We start from the raw sequence: 15,120 nt of genomic DNA on the forward strand, positions 1-15,120 counted from the left end.
CAATCAAATTCCTTAAATTGCATTATGCAATGATCCAGTTTTTGATTAAGAAGTTTTATTCGATGACAAATGAAATTTAAATTGCTTATAATCTCTACCATAAATAATAGTAAGAGTTCGTAGCCTGTATCAAAACTAACGACTGCGTAAATTTGAAAACATGCAAGTTACTTTCGTTCATTTTCACAATTGTCGTTAGTGTTAAAGATGTCGGCCTTCGTGGTGTTTTTTAAGAACCTTAAAAGCATGCATTACGAGAGACGGAACTCTGAGTACAATAAATAAATCAGGCCGTTCACAGTCAGTACACAAAGTCGTGTACGGAAAATATAAGGACGTGCTCGTAGTCATTGTCAGGCAAACCATCAAATACGGAGCCCATCAAATTTTCCCGGAGAAAAATGATACGAAGTTACGAAGTTCCCGTTAAGGCTGGTTTCCATATGATCGCAGATCGCAATAAGGTCTGCGATCGTCTGCGATCACGATCGCAGGATCGCAGACCTTATTGCGATCTGCGATCATATGGAAACCAGCCTTTAGTTTCAACTGGAGACTACAAAAAAAATTCACAATCTTAAATTGGTCACGATTACTCCGGACCAAAAATTAGCGATCGGCTGTGCTCTAAATCACTTAAAAGGAAAATTCGCTTGTGTGCAAATTTGGAGGGAAGAAAATAACATGTTTGCGAGTCTTAAGCAGGAACAATTTGAACCGTCTTAAGATGACTTTTAAAACCTTGTACCCGTCCGGATTATAACGCCTAACAAAAGCTCATACAGTCATTCCCCCGTTAATCTAACTTCCCCGTAATTGTTCATAAATGTGACCATCGTTTTTTGGCCAGACGTTGGTCATACTGAAGAGCGATAGTGAATTGCGCCCCCCCCCCCCCCCTTTCCTTAAATGAAGCGGTTCTTATCTTACCCTTATCCTTAACGGTTGGTGTTGTTTAAGTCCTTGGGCGGCAAGAGCCTCACTGTTGGCGACAGAGACAGCTTCGGGGACAAGCCTCTCCAGACTTTCCGTGTCCACGATGTTCGTTCTTTTGTTCTCCCGACCAATTAATGTTAGGCGTTCTAAGCTGTGCAGGTCGCTACAAATAGAATGATGGGCAAAAAATAGAGACGTGTGTAGAAGAGTAACCCTGAGATCGTCATAAACCTCATTAGGAGTACCTGATGGAGCCGCTCGACTAAAAACTCGCTCTGCGGGCTGGAAAAGAGCTGGCTGGGAACTGAATTCATCAGACGGTTAACTGGCTAGAACGTTTCTAAATCTCTAGCTGGCTGAGAAATTTTATTAAAACACTGGTCCTAGCTGGGTAAAAAAATGTCTCGTTTGTTTTTTGTACCTGCCAGGCTCGTAAAAAATCGCATTTTACTTTTTTTCGCTCTAACAGCGTCTTTCCTCATTAGGATTGGGATAAATGTGACGGAAAATTTTTTAGCCTGGTGCCGGTGAATATCTGAGAATGATGTATTATTCAGTGAATGACATTGTTATTTACTGAATAATACATCGCATTTATTCCACTGCTCACATGCCACTCATTGGCATTCCAATCCTAGCAGTATGCAGGATGTTTGTCCCGTGAACCTAGTTGAATGGCCTTAGCTCCCACGAGTCTCCTGTAGCTCAGTGGTAGTGCTAGTAATCGGAAGGTCTTGAGTTCGACTCCTGATAGGAGCACTCGGATCTCCGGCTTTTTGCGAGTTTGCCTGTGTCATCACTGAATAATACATCATTCTCACTCATTAGGATTATTTACTATTATAATAAAAAAAACATGCCATACACGCAATAGACTCCAAGGTATGTTTCAAGTATTTTAATTTCCCCCTTTTAGTTAAAATAATAATAATAATAATAATAATAATAATAATAATAATAATTAATAATAATAATAATAATAATAATTATAATAATAATAATAATAATAATAGTAATAATAATAATAATAATAATAATAATAATAATAATAATAATAATAATAATAATAATGATAATTTCAGTGTACAATATATACCATATTTACTCGAAAACGCGCCGTCTCCGAATAAGCGCCACAATAATCCAGTTGTATAGGACTTATCACGGTTTTCGACGCCATTTTGACGAGTAGGCAAACACCTCTGAAATAACAGTGTTTGTATGGGAATCCGATGTCAAATAATTTTCTAAAAACATCGCTTCTGAAAAATTCATGAATTGGAAACTTTTAGTACTATGCAAAGGATTTTAAGAAAAAAATTGGAGGGATGTAGCAGTGCCAGAAAGCTTCCAGTCGTGTTTTGTCAAAATGGCGTCGGAAACCGTGATAAGGCCTATTGCACCAATATTTGTATGTAATTTACAGCATTTGGTGCCAAACTTCACGTATCTTGAATTCTCACGAAGAGAATTATCTCTTGATTCTCACCGTATTTCCTCGATTAATAATAATAAATTAGATTGATATAGCGCTACTAGTATAAAAATATTCCAAAGCGCTTCACACACTTCTTGTTACAGAAGTAAAAATATGTATAAAAAAGTTGACCCATCAAACAAAGACTGACCCAATAAAATTGACCCATCAAATACCAATATGAATGTGTACATTCTCCTTATTACTCTCCATGTGGTAGTCGTTGGGAGAATTTGTCGTTAAATCAAGACAGTTATCTGTGGTGATAAGTGAGACTGGAGATTGACGGGGGCGCGAGGATCACACGCAAGAATCCACGCTTCTGGTGATTCTCGCGAGTTGTTTTAGCCTGCGTGCAAACGTCTCGTATTTCTTTTGTTGCACTCAGCAAAGGAAATAAAGTCGAACTTCTTTATTACGGACACCAAGGATACAGGAATAAGTGTCCGCATTATAGAGGTGTCCGTTTTAGACAAGTAGGCTTTATATGGATTTCGGTCTCTCAGGGACCAAATGAACTGTCCGTAATAGAGAGGTGACCGTATTAAAGAGGTCTCTGTAAGGAGAGGTTCCACTAGATGTCTAAAAGCAGGTTATAGTTGTGAATGGTGGCAGATCACAATCATCTACCAAGCTACAATCAAGGACAAAAGGATTGGGACAAATTCGCATGTACGATGTTTCCCTCCGCACGCGACAGAAACACGGTACGCGCAAACGATAAGTGTCCATTCCCCGACCCTCACCCCCTTACAATGTCGAGCCCGTGTAACAAAAATGACTTGTGAATTTCAACATTCCCTCGGGGGGAGGGGTGTAGTTAGTGAGATGGGCTTTAAGCGGAAAACATAGCTTCATTGGTCAGTCAGACTAAATTAGCAGTTAATAGGAGTACTTTGTAACATCTGTCCCAACACATTTTGTCCTGATTGTAGTCTTGGTTTGAATTCTGCTTGGTGTGAATGGTGCGAGGGTTTTTCAACAAACTAATGCTCGGTAATAAATATGTGTTCAAGCTCCTCCAGAGATTTGCCTTTGGTTTCTGGTACATAAACAAAGAAAAACACCCAACCGCAAAATGCGATTCCTCCGTAAAGCCAGAACGCTCCATAATGGGTGATCCACTCGGTCAACGAAAGGAACGTCATGGAAATTATCAGATTAAAAGTCCAGTTTGTAGCGGTGGTAAACGCATTTCCTGTACTACGAGCCCACAGGGGGTATATCTCTGAATTGATGGTCCAAGGCATTGGGCCCATACCAGGAGCGAATGCTGCAATGTAAAGTATTAGAGCTAGGATAGCTAGCCAGGCATGTTTATACATGTAAGGGCAGGCAGCATGCGACCAAGTGGTCTGATGATTTGTTACACTGCACCTACCATACGCTGCATGGTAACTCGACCCATTGTATGGAACACATGATCCATTGATGGGATTGCTCTTTCCGTCCTTCACAGAACAAAATCCACACTTTGCTTTGAGGCAGTCTAAACAGTGCCCACTACTTGGACAATTGTCACTGACATTCAAAGGTGTTACTTCCTGTAAGGATATCGAAGCATCGTGTTGCTTTGCCATGAAGAAAGCACCTCCTAGAAGAAATAAGCTAGATGTAACCCCAGCGAGGCTGCCAAGTAGAAGCTTTCGCCGGCCCATTTTCTCTACAAGACAGACACCTACGATGGTGAATGCAAAGTTACCAAATGCCACTACTCCGGCCAACCAGATGGCGAGCTGGTCGCCTTGGATACCAGACATTTGAATGATCATTGCACTGTAGTACCTAGGAGAAAGGAACATTACGAAAATAATGTACATGAAAACTTTGAGCAAAATGGACGAAGTGACAATTTACTAAGCAGCCCTCACTATGGTGATGCCACTTCCACAGTATTTTTCGACATACAGCTTTTGCTTCGTTAACACAGCACCCTTGCTAACCTTAAAGCTAACCTCAGGTACATGTATGACATCAAGAAATGTAATGAAAGGTAGACAAAACAAAGTGGCATCAGTTTATCATGACTAGGTCTCTTGCTGTCTCTCTATTCTCACTGATTTCTCAGGACAAATTTATTTCACTTAGATAAGCCACTGCAACCATTGTACAAGTGGCACTGGTACGACTATGACTTACAACACACATAGAACTGAGTAACGACTAGGAAAAAATTTCAATGAATAGCAGGCAAAAGGAGGATTTTGTATTCAACAAACAATAAAATTTCAAAAATAAAAAAGATCCTTTACAAATTTCCTCATACAAATGCATACGCCACTGAGTAAAGCATAATGATTCTACTGAATGCCAGGTAAAATTGCCCATGCCATGGGGTTCACATTCAACAAACACAACTATGAAATTCCGTAAAAACTAATGTAAATGCCACCAAAAATTACCCCCTCGCACCCACACTGGTTGGTCAAAGGAGGGATATGATGGATGCTTTCAAATCTGATGCAGATTTCGTGTACTTGCGTACTGATTTTATTAAATAAAAGAAAGACCCTCGTAACACAACTTAACTGAGCAGTTGGAAAAAGAAAGCCTGAAAAATTTTTAGGCTTGAACAGAATTCTTCTTCTATTAAATCTTTCACCTGCAGATGAAATATATGTTTCATATATCATATTCATTTATTCATTCTTCACAAGTAAATTATTATGAACTCACAATATGACCAGCTCCCAGTTGGCATGAAAGCTCACTAAGTTGGTAGAGCAATGCGCAGGCATCGCAGAGGTCATGAATTCAAATCCCGTTCAATTAAGCCTGATATTTTTCAAGCTTTCTTTTGCAACTGTTTTTAAAAGTCGCATATCACATGTAAGTAACTGTGAGGGTCTTCAGGGCTGTCAACCTCACACGTCTTAGAATCTGGAGAACATGACTTCCCCAGCAAATCGCCGTACAGAGGCGTCGCATCAAGGCCAAATCCACGGTTTTAGTGAGGGGGGGGGGGGGGGGAAGGGGGGAAAGGAAGGCATTGTACATTAACCAGAAAAAAAAAAAACACTGCTAAACATTTCACATTTTCTTGTAAGAGAGTCGAGCATACGACAAATGGCAAACTTCGTCAATTATCCGGGAGATTACAGACATATACCTGGAGAAATCTGGAGACCAGAAAAAACGCCTCAAAATCTGGAGATTACAGACATAAATCTGGAGACCAGGAGATACGGTTCAAAATCTTGAGACTCACGGATTATCCGGGAGAGTTGACAGCCCTGGGTCTTTCTTCTATTTAATCTTTCACCAACAGTTGAAATATATGTTTCACGTATTCGTTTCATATACTGATTTACTTACATAACGGTATTAATTCCTGAAAGTTGTTGTATTGCTTGAAACATGCAGCCGACTAGTACACCTCTCCTTGTTGCTGTAGATGCCAAAATTCTGTATGCTCTGCTTTGAGTAAATGAACAAGAGTCTAAAAAAAGATTGGAAAATTTGACAAAATTCAAAGTAAAGAAAATTTCTCACTTTTGCATTAACTGTTAAGAACTGTTACTATTCTCACATGATGATTATTTTAGATAAAATGCAAGGTATCAAATTTTATTTTACATGGTGCTGTATTTCTTGTATAAAGGCCTGGGACAGTTATTATTATTATTTTTTTTTTTTAAAAATGTGTCCAATTCACATAAATTTACATCATTCACACATGATTATCTCAACAAGTCTGCAAAGACAACATAAATTTCCATAAATTTCAGCAATATTATCTAGAATTTTGCATGATAATTAATTTTTTACACAATTGACACATGAAAAAAATACCTTGCTGAATTTGCAGTTCTCAGTTTAAAAAAATCATCATGCAGGAACGCTAGGGAAGGAGGAGATGAAGCAATAAATATCACTGTCACAAATCTGAACAAAATTATACACATTAGAGGCACAGAAAATATACATACATAAACATACATACTTTATTGTAACTCCCTAAAAGGGTTTTTCAGTTACAAGACTACATAACTATCAACTAAATAACTAATTAAATTACCAAATAACTAAAGTAATAAATATGCAAAAAAAAAAAAAAAAATCAGTAAGATACAATGGATTGGATTTACTATTTACAAATTCATAGATTGATCAGAAAAAAGTAGGTCAACAATTCTTTTCCTAAAAACTTTGACAGAGTCTGAAGATTAAACATTGTCTCTTAGACTGTTCCAGAGCGTAGCACTGCGGTAGGTGAAGGACCACTGACCGGTGATTAGACGGCACCTTGGAATGTTCAGTTGATCGCGTTGTCTAGTATTTATGGTGTGAATTTGTGAACGCGGAGTAAATTTCTTGATCAAGTAGTCAGGGACGAGTTTATTAACACATTTGAACATCATTACGGCATCGTTCAAGTAAATTCTGTCATTAACAGGCAGCCAGTTTAGCGATTTGATACCTTGTAAGATGTGAGTGAACTTTTTGAGGCCAAGTACAATACGGGCGGCGAAGTTTTGCACTAACTGAAGTTTCCTGATATTATGTTTGCAAGTATTTGACTAGACAGTTGAGCAATAATATAACTTACTGAAAACAAAAGAGCTCATAAGGAGAAGCATTGTTTTCTTATCTAGCGAGTGTTTTATTCTATCAATTTGTACCAGTTTATGTAGGCAAGTAGAGACTGCCATAGAGGCTGCCAAGATGTCATATTGATTAACAAAACATAGTCACCATGTTCTAACCTGTGTCTTAAGCAACTCCACCAAACATTGCAAGTGCTTTGGCTCTTTTGATGTCTTCATGGCCATATATAGATGGCGCGATACTGTTAACAAGGTAAAAAAATGTAAAACAGAATGTAAAGATTTGTGGCCTTCAAAGAACCAACCGACACCAAAATAGCTCAGACACTATTTTCTAAATTGTTATTCATTCTTTTCTAGTTTACAGTGTATATTTATACAAAAGAGCCTTCCTCCCTCCCCCTGTACTATAATGCTTACCACACCCTCCCCCACCCATAAAAAAATGGCCACTAACCTCGTCAAAGATCTGAAGAACTTCTGATGGAACTTCAGGAAGAAAATACGCTAACACCTGCTGCTCATTTGCCAGGCTGTTATAATCTGAACAATGAGGCTTTGTTTGTTTGCTATGGAGTAAAAAAAAAAAAAGGTTGATAAATTGGTAAATTTATGCTAAATAGTTGACTAACTCATTCCCATGGAAACATAGCTCAAGGTTTAGGTCTACAGATAAAATCCTGGCCCCAGTTGTTCAAAGAGCGGATAACTTTATGCAGTGGATAAGTTGCTATCCAGCGAATAAAATGTACTCCAACAGAAGCTTTTGGAAAGTTTTTCACACAATCCCATACTTAGATTAGACAGACGCTTCTGCTTTATATACAAATTATTGGGCTATAAGAAAATTCTTGTACAAATTTTATCTACAGCATAGCGACTGTGGATAAAATTACCCGCTCTTTGAACAACTGGGGCCTGAAGGTCAACCATTCCAACTCAGACTGGGGCTACCAAACAGTGCTTGTTGCCTTGGCCCTGTTTACTATCCCTTTGAGCCTTAATAGTGACCAGAATTCAATTTCTCCTTACAAGATCACTTGTCAATCAACTTGTAGGTCATGAGAATGATTGAACTGATCACTGAAGACAAGACATCTTGGTGTTTAAACAAATTCTCTTTACTAGTACTGTAGGAAAAATATAAAAAAATGGTAAGCAGAATATGCATGTTGACATCAGGCAGGGGCACGCAACGACAGTTTTCTCTTGAATTCTTCGAAACGCTATTTCAGGCTGTCTGGAGTGCCTATAAAGCTCTGTTGATTCATTACAGGCTGCGCTCTAATATTTTCAACTGTTCAGTCATTCTAGGGGAACTTGAGTCTTATTGAATAATTACTAGCACATTTCTGTCCATTTTTCGAAAACCTTAGGTCCTATTTCGTTTCTGAAATTCCTAGCTGACCTTTCTTTGGTACCCGAAACCACAGTTTTGTCAATCCAAAAACACCATAGGCCTTAAATTTCCCATAACACGAACATAAGAGGTAAAAATTCCCTTTAGAAAATTGAAGGGGATTAATAGCCTTCCGAACAGATAATTTACCGAAAGGATCCGTTGAGTGCCCCTGATCAGGTCTTAAAAGATTATGCTGTGAAACGAGGGCTCTGCCTATTCCATTTGAAGATGAAATCGTGAAGTGACCATTCAGATGAAAGACAAAAGTTAATAAGCAGTACTTAAATCCTGTGGTGTTAGTTATTATAATTGTGCGGCTGTAACTGATATGTCGGTGAAAGAAATCCTAAAGTGTAACCATTCAAATGAAGTGTGGCCACTCAAATGAATAATTATTAGTAATGCTAACATTTTCGCAATGCTTGCCTTTAAATCACCTATGATACGTTACTTTTGTTCAAGAGCAACCTCTACAGATTGGAATACAATTTCAAAACGTGACACAAACCTTCACACATTTCCTGTATCTTCTCCCTATAAACACTGTGTCCTTGATCATCCACAAATGAACACAGAAACTGTTTAAATCCGTTCTTGATCTCCAGTCGAGGAGCTTACATATCCTCAAGGTTTTCTATACTTTCGATGAGCTACAAAAACAAGAATTGAATTAATCAAGAGACGAAGCAAAGTAGAAATTATGTAACAGTCAGACCACATGCAGTTAATGTTTAACTCTCTGTATAGCGTAGCATCAGGCAATTTCAAGACAGTTTTGCTACTCTTCTGTGGATGTGTACCCTGTGAGTAGAGAAAAGAAGATCAAAGGGATCGCTGCTTGCAGGGTATTACATGTAGGTGGGATACAATTCCATGGATCACAGGGTTACCCCCAGTAGTAGGTTGCTGGCACCCATTTATACAACTGGGTGAAGAGAGACAATATGGAGCGAAGTTTCTTGTCTAAGTTAAGGAAACAACATGAACATGCAAAAACCAACCTATCTTGAACCATTCATATTTCAGTGGCCATGACTTCATATTAAAAGTTTGTTCCACTAACTTTCATACTACTACAACTCCAGACATTTCAATTTTTTCTTCTCGGACTACTGTTTAATCAATTCCTATTTTTTTTTCCAGATACTAAATGAGAATTAAAAATTTAAGTGTATTAAGTCGTAATCTAAGTTTTAGTCAGTCTCCTGTACATACCTCATCTTCATCTTGTATATCTCCATCTGCGGCTCTTTGTGCAAGCCGAGGACGACGTCTCGGCTGCTCCTCATCCTCCTCATCTGTTTCATCTTAAAAAAAAAAAAACCATATGAATTTACAGCAGGTATCAATTCCCAGATTTACCTCTGTATCACACTGTTGCCATGCCAGCAAAGCCACAATACGATGACGACCATCATCGAACATTACTGCAATCTCCGTAGACACACAACGCAAGTGCTTCCCCAGTCTGCACTCAGACCATGCAGTTTCATTTGACTCGTGATTATTGCCCACTTAACTAATTTCAATCTGTATTTGATTTCCCAAGCAAAACTGGGTCTTTTTTGTAATTTCTTTGTGTGGCAAAATAATAATAATGAAAAAACACTATCCAAGCATCCATTGCAATTATTGCGAACTTGTATGAAGAATAAATTAATTGAAATCAAGTGTTTTTCTTGCGGATTTGATGACACCATGTAGTATCACATAACATCACATCACAGAATAATAACAATTGTCTAGAAACAAAATACTTTTTGTACATAAAAAAAATTCTCATACCATAAAGCAATCCCCTATGAAGCCGCCCCCTTGTTGCAGCCTCTTCTCTGTCTCTCTTCCTCATCAGCCGCTCAGCTTCCCGTCGAGCATCTGGGTCCATTTCATCAAATTCCTCGTCATCTAACACTGCTGCATCATATACATCAAGTGCGGCAATTGGGCGATAATCCCTTTCAAGTGTCAAAAGTAATATTGTGATTTAGCCAAGTTTTTTTCCCAACCCTTTCACAACCAGACAGGCTTCCAGCCAGAAATTTATAACTGGATATCCAAGGAGCACGTTTCCAAAAGGTCGTAATCCACAGGACACCTGGATGTACCCTTCTGACTAAAATTTTAAATCCAGAAATTATAAATGCCCCCTTCTTTGTATTGATACATATGTGATCGGTATTTTAGAAGGATTTGACTAAGTATAAATACACATCATTCTTAAATGTACAATAAATGAAAGTCTTTGCCTAGAGGGGAATGTGTTATGAAAAATCAAAAACAAAAAAATAGCAATTTTATCTGTAGAAAAAAAAAAATAGAGAAATGCCTCATGTTGGGGTTATCTCAGCTGCAGGTATATTTACCCCAAAATACACAACAAGGAGGTTACCAGTCATCATATAGAAAATAAATTCCCTGAATTTTCACTGCCTACAAACCATTTCCGTGACAAATGCCTTGAAAAATAAGCCCATAATAAAACTACAGATATCAAAACCTTTGTAAAAATACTTATCGGAATGACAATACCTTTACAAAACAAGGAAACTTTTTGCAAACCTTAGTTGCTAGCCAAAAATACAATTCTCTGACTTCTCACTGAATTAATGGCAGAAATTAGAATTTCCCTGACTTGACACAAAATTTTCCCTAACCTCAAAACAAAATATTGTTCCCTGAGCTTAAAGATGCTGTTTAGCTTATTCCGCAGCTCAGCCTCTAAAACAACATTCTTTTATTTTCCAATACATCTGCCCCTCGTACTTGAGGATTATTGTTTGGGGGGTAAGCAGACATATCCAAAATTGATCAGAATCAAAATTTGCAATTGCAAGCCTTGTAATGTCAGTACTTATTCAACTCCTGAGGTCATGGAAGTTAATGATATGATCACTTAAGGTGAACTTTCTTGATATTTCAAAAACTTCTCCCCAATACTTTTATAAGAAAAGTATCAGTGGGGACAAGATAGGAGAATTTGTTCTTTGATGACTTACTGTTCCATCCTCTCACCAAACAACTCCTCTCCTTCTTCTTCCTCAACAGCATTTTCGTTTCCAAGAACTGCATCAGTTTCATCCTCAAAAGGTGGAAGATCTCTTCCTGGACTGGAAGTGAGTCCATCCGTTCGCTGAGGACTGCTAGGCACGCCAAGACTACTCGAAGATTCCTAAACCAGGGAAATTATATGGCTCAAAATAAAATATATTAAATGACAATTTCACGTACCGTAGTTTAAACTTGAACAGGTAAAGCAGATTTTAAGACCCGATTATTACTACTTGTGTTCTTGGAAGGGTCATTCGTTTTAATTGTAATTTCACCTTACGATCGATTCTGAAAGTTGTACAACTTAGCAAGAAATTGTCAAGTTCGATTCACGGTATTTGTTTATTTGTACATTACACACAGCGCAGACTGCTTTAACAGCGCGATAAAATCACCGTGAAGGTAGATTCTGATCTCTCACATTTCTTAAACAGCGACAATTTATAGAACACTAAGCTAATCTCGGTTAAATAGACCAGCACATAAAATTAAGCTTCGAATAACCTTAGATTATGCACTCGATCGATCGATCGAATTAATATTTTTCTGAAAGACAAGCTGTGCATTTTGGACCTCAAAATCGATCAACAGGCAAAAATATTGAAATTCTACACAGAAAACACTGACGATGTGATCATTCACTTGTTGATATGCAGGTAATGCTTTTAGTTCATAAATATCGGAGCAAATTCTACGAAAATACACCGCACAACTTACCGCCATGCTTTCTTCGTCGGCTGATCTGTTCACGTGACACAATTTTCCCGCGTTTTTCCTATGATTGTGAAAACGAGGCTCCATCGATCAGCTGACTTATTTAGCACCTTGAGAACAAACAGTACCCAGGGGTACTCCCAGGGGTTCGTTTCTTAACTCTCGAAGCTTAGAGTTCTTGGGCTCGCGCTCGAGCGCAAACGACACTTTCTTTTTTAAATAATCCGTTTGTATGGACTGCGGAGTTACGGATGTTCGCGAAAACTGCTTTTTAAATATGTTAAATTAAAATAATATATCTATTTAGCCAAGCCTAAGAGCAGAGCTCCCGGCAATTCCTTTTTAAAGGCATTTTTGTGTCTTACTGAGTCTGCTTATCGTATCAACGTAATAACCTTACAAATTTCTCATCCTTTCTGGAGTTATATATACTTTCAGTGCATATGCAGCAAACTGCTTACCACCAATAACAATTACAACGTTTATAACTTGGATTAGTTAAAGTTGTAACGGAAGACACCGAGAGCAAAATTACTCACTTCCTGTTTCGTAACTGAAAGCGGCGAAAATAATTCCTCCTGATTGGTTAAGACGCCATTTCTCATTTAGTTGGTTTCTTCATTTTGTGTCCAACAACAACGAACTCTTAATTTCAGTTTCTTTGAAGTTCAAATTTTTAAGCCGAGTTGTTTGTCCCTAAAATACATGGAAATCAAGTGCTGCAGCTATGAAGGAAATTCCGGATCTAAAGTTGAATTTTCGTGTCTTACAAAACAATCTTAGATCGGATTTGTTTGGTTGAAAATCTGAAATCAGTCATGGCGACCAAACGCTTTAACCTCGCTACTTCTTCTTCCAAAGAACGAAAACGGAGTATAACAGTGTCCTTTGATGGGAGAAAGGAGCAGGTCAAATCATAGTTGGTAGAGCAACTATGGTCAAATTTAGTGGAAGAAATTACCCTGCAAATTTGTTTTTTGGATCCACACGCGCGCACCGGAACTCTGCCAAAGAAAAAGCAAGATCGATTTAGAGGTCAAATAAATATATTTGTTTCCAAAAGGCATGGCCTTTCTAACCTTTCTACTAACCGTAAAATCTGCCTATCTCTTTTATATTATTTGTCGGGCAATTTATTGCTGATTATGGTCCTCTGGTTGTTCTTACAAGGGAAATCAGCAAGATTTGACAATATTTCTTGATTTTTGTTTAATAAAACAATTATTCCACTCGCGCTTGTTGGATATAAGACGATTTTAGCATACCTCAGTGACCAACTATCGCGTAGCGCGCAATCTGATTGGCTACACAGGTGCCGTCTATCGATCGATAGACGGCAGTTTGTCAGAGCGCGCGCGATTTAGCATGCATCATTGCACAAATATATCAAAATTAATGAAATAACAAGATTTTTTTGCTTGATAGATCGATCACTGAGGGATGCTAAAACAATTAGACGGCTCGCTCTCGGTTTCTATCGCCTTTGATAGTTGGCTCGGGGCTTCGCCCCTCGCCAACTATCAGCCGATAGAAACCTCGAGCTCGCCGTCTAATTGTTAAATAGCTGAAATCGGCGCTACAGTCTATCTATCATTTCTTATCCAACGCGCGCTCGTAGAATAAAGGTTAATTACTCATCAGACAAGAAACATTTTTGACAAATTATTCTACAGTGTGTTTCCAGTAAAAGTGTTTTTCACATTCGCCATTTTTTGAGGAAACATAAGAGATTATTGGAAGACCTATTCTTATTTGTACAACTGGTGCTTTAGCTTCCATTCTTTTCATTTTAAGATCTTCGTTTTTATTTCGGACTATGCCGTGACCAGGAAATGATCTTCAACCTTTTGGTCCTGTTGTTTTCCTTTAGGCTTCTTGCTGCATTAAAAAGAACGGCAATTGCAAAGGATCGGAATAATGAAAAAATGCTAATTTAATAGCCCATTAATGAGTTTCTGTGAACCTTATTGTGAAAGCGTGACTAAGTAAGTGCAAAGTTTTTCATGTGAAAATTAGTTTTGTTTGCATATGAATGAAAACTTGCAGTTAGCTTCCCTTTGTAATGAGGTTCAAAGAAACTCGGAAATGGACTATCATAACAAAATTGCGTTCAACGTAGAAAGAACGCACTCCTAATACAGATTGGAGTCGAGATTGTGTGGGACAACGTTGATTGAATGAATGGATCTTGGGACGCGTATCTGGTATCCCCCGCAGATTTTACAGGGGCGGATGACATCATCACAACTTGGCAAAGGAGAGAGAGCCTGGTGACATCGAACGCACTCCCTAATCTTTGATTGTTACTAGTCATATGATTATAATAACAACACAGTAAAGGAATATTAAAAGCAGCTTACCTCAGAAATGTCTCCTTCTTGGCTTCTTTTGCTGTTGCTCCTCTCCTCTTCTGAGCAGAGAAACTCCCTTTTCTTAAAATATACTTCTATCACTTGGGCCTACTCGGCATCTACGCTATAATTATCACAGCCAGTTATTCCTACGCCTGACTGTAAGAATCCTACGTTCCATATTTCATAGAATCATTCTTTGTCCTGCTCAAGTATAGGTCCTGCTTTCTTACACATGGTTTCGTATTTTGAAACACACGTGGGGTATAGGCGAGGACGACAAATGCCAAACAAAGGACACAGGCCTGAGGCGGATGCAGAAAATCTAGAAAGGGGAGGGCGAAGAAATTGGGGCGAGAGCGCAACTCAACCCCTCTCCTCCCTCCCCCCCCCCCCCCCTTAAAGTTTAAGCATAAATTCCAACCGAGAGAAACGGGAGGATCTCCGAGGATCGAGGGCTATTTTGTACCCCTGGCCCTAGTTGTACAACGAACGGATATGTTTATCCAGCGAATACACCGTGTTCGTATTCTCGGTATTGAACTGGAACTAGCTTGCACACGAGGCTTACTTGTGCGGGGAAATCTTTTCACATGCAAATAGTTTCTAATGTATTACCCCGAATGAGCCTCCATTGCAAGCTCG

The 15,120-nt window shown here is 38.5% G+C and overlaps 5 protein-coding genes across 21 annotated transcripts in view; all 5 read right to left on the reverse strand.

Annotated features, from left to right (window-relative positions):
* LOC146475177 (uncharacterized) overlaps nucleotides 1-15,120 on the reverse strand; it is a 275,844-nt gene that overhangs the window by 103,928 nt on the left and 156,796 nt on the right. Inside the window, exon 1 of one of the 13 annotated variants that reach the window (XM_085116122.1) lies at nucleotides 3,795-3,840. The exons of the other annotated variants lie outside the window; for them this stretch is intronic. The gene's annotated coding sequence lies outside the window, so the exon portion shown is untranslated. Of the gene's footprint in view, nucleotides 1-3,794; nucleotides 3,841-15,120 lie in introns of those variants that run through there. 13 annotated transcript variants of the gene reach the window in all.
* Nucleotides 1-15,120, reverse strand: part of LOC146475179 (uncharacterized) — a 453,604-nt gene that overhangs the window by 32,891 nt on the left and 405,593 nt on the right. The window lies entirely within an intron of this gene.
* LOC146475180 (uncharacterized) overlaps nucleotides 1-15,120 on the reverse strand; it is a 104,212-nt gene that overhangs the window by 32,891 nt on the left and 56,201 nt on the right. The gene's annotated exons all lie outside the window — the stretch shown is intronic.
* On the reverse strand, nucleotides 2,339-8,972 carry LOC146475182 (proton myo-inositol cotransporter-like). Of its 2 annotated transcripts, XM_085116205.1 has the most exons (5): nucleotides 8,871-8,972; nucleotides 7,418-7,529; nucleotides 7,120-7,202; nucleotides 5,729-5,852; nucleotides 2,339-4,198 (listed from the first exon to the last, which is right to left on the reverse strand). In XM_085116205.1, the coding sequence occupies exons 4-5, from the start codon at nucleotides 5,770-5,772 to the stop codon at nucleotides 3,400-3,402; spliced, it is 843 nt and encodes a 280-aa protein (XP_084972331.1). In that variant the 5' UTR covers nucleotides 5,773-5,852; nucleotides 7,120-7,202; nucleotides 7,418-7,529; nucleotides 8,871-8,972; the 3' UTR covers nucleotides 2,339-3,399. The 2 variants fall into 2 exon arrangements, with proteins under 2 accessions (XP_084972331.1, XP_084972332.1); XM_085116206.1 differs by lacking the exons at nucleotides 7,120-7,202; nucleotides 7,418-7,529; nucleotides 8,871-8,972 and having other exon boundaries at nucleotides 5,729-6,154.
* Nucleotides 5,781-12,368, reverse strand: LOC146475183 (DNA replication licensing factor MCM2-like). Its single transcript, XM_085116230.1, has 7 exons — nucleotides 12,128-12,368; nucleotides 11,359-11,531; nucleotides 10,148-10,317; nucleotides 9,578-9,669; nucleotides 8,981-9,012; nucleotides 7,418-7,529; nucleotides 5,781-5,852 (listed from the first exon to the last, which is right to left on the reverse strand). Exons 1-7 carry the CDS (start codon nucleotides 12,209-12,211, stop codon nucleotides 5,781-5,783), a joined length of 735 nt encoding a protein of 244 aa, XP_084972356.1. The 5' UTR covers nucleotides 12,212-12,368.

Source organism: Pavona decussata, unplaced genomic scaffold (genome assembly GCF_977016875.1).
Source record: "Pavona decussata unplaced genomic scaffold, jaPavDecu1.1 SCAFFOLD_85, whole genome shotgun sequence".
NCBI lineage: Eukaryota > Metazoa > Cnidaria > Anthozoa > Scleractinia > Agariciidae > Pavona > Pavona decussata.

Bases quoted from the DNA above. Each gene is read 5' to 3' on its own strand.
- LOC146475182 (XM_085116205.1), bottom strand. From the start codon at position 5,772: ATGTTTCAAGCAATACAACAACTTTCAGGAATTAATACCGTTAT. The intron at 4,199-5,728 runs GTAAGTAAATCA...CCTTTCTCCTAG, and splicing joins TCAGGAATTAATACCGTTAT to GTACTACAGTGCAATGATCA.
- LOC146475183 (XM_085116230.1), bottom strand. From the start codon at position 12,211: ATGGAGCCTCGTTTTCACAATCATAGGAAAAACGCGGGAAAATTGTGT. The intron at 9,670-10,147 runs GTATGAGAATTT...TTTTTTTTTAAG, and splicing joins TCATAGGGGATTGCTTTATG to ATGAAACAGATGAGGAGGAT. The intron at 5,853-7,417 runs GTTAGTGGCCAT...ATCTTTTTTTAG, and splicing joins TTCTTCAGATCTTTGACGAG to ACTCTTGTTCATTTACTCAA.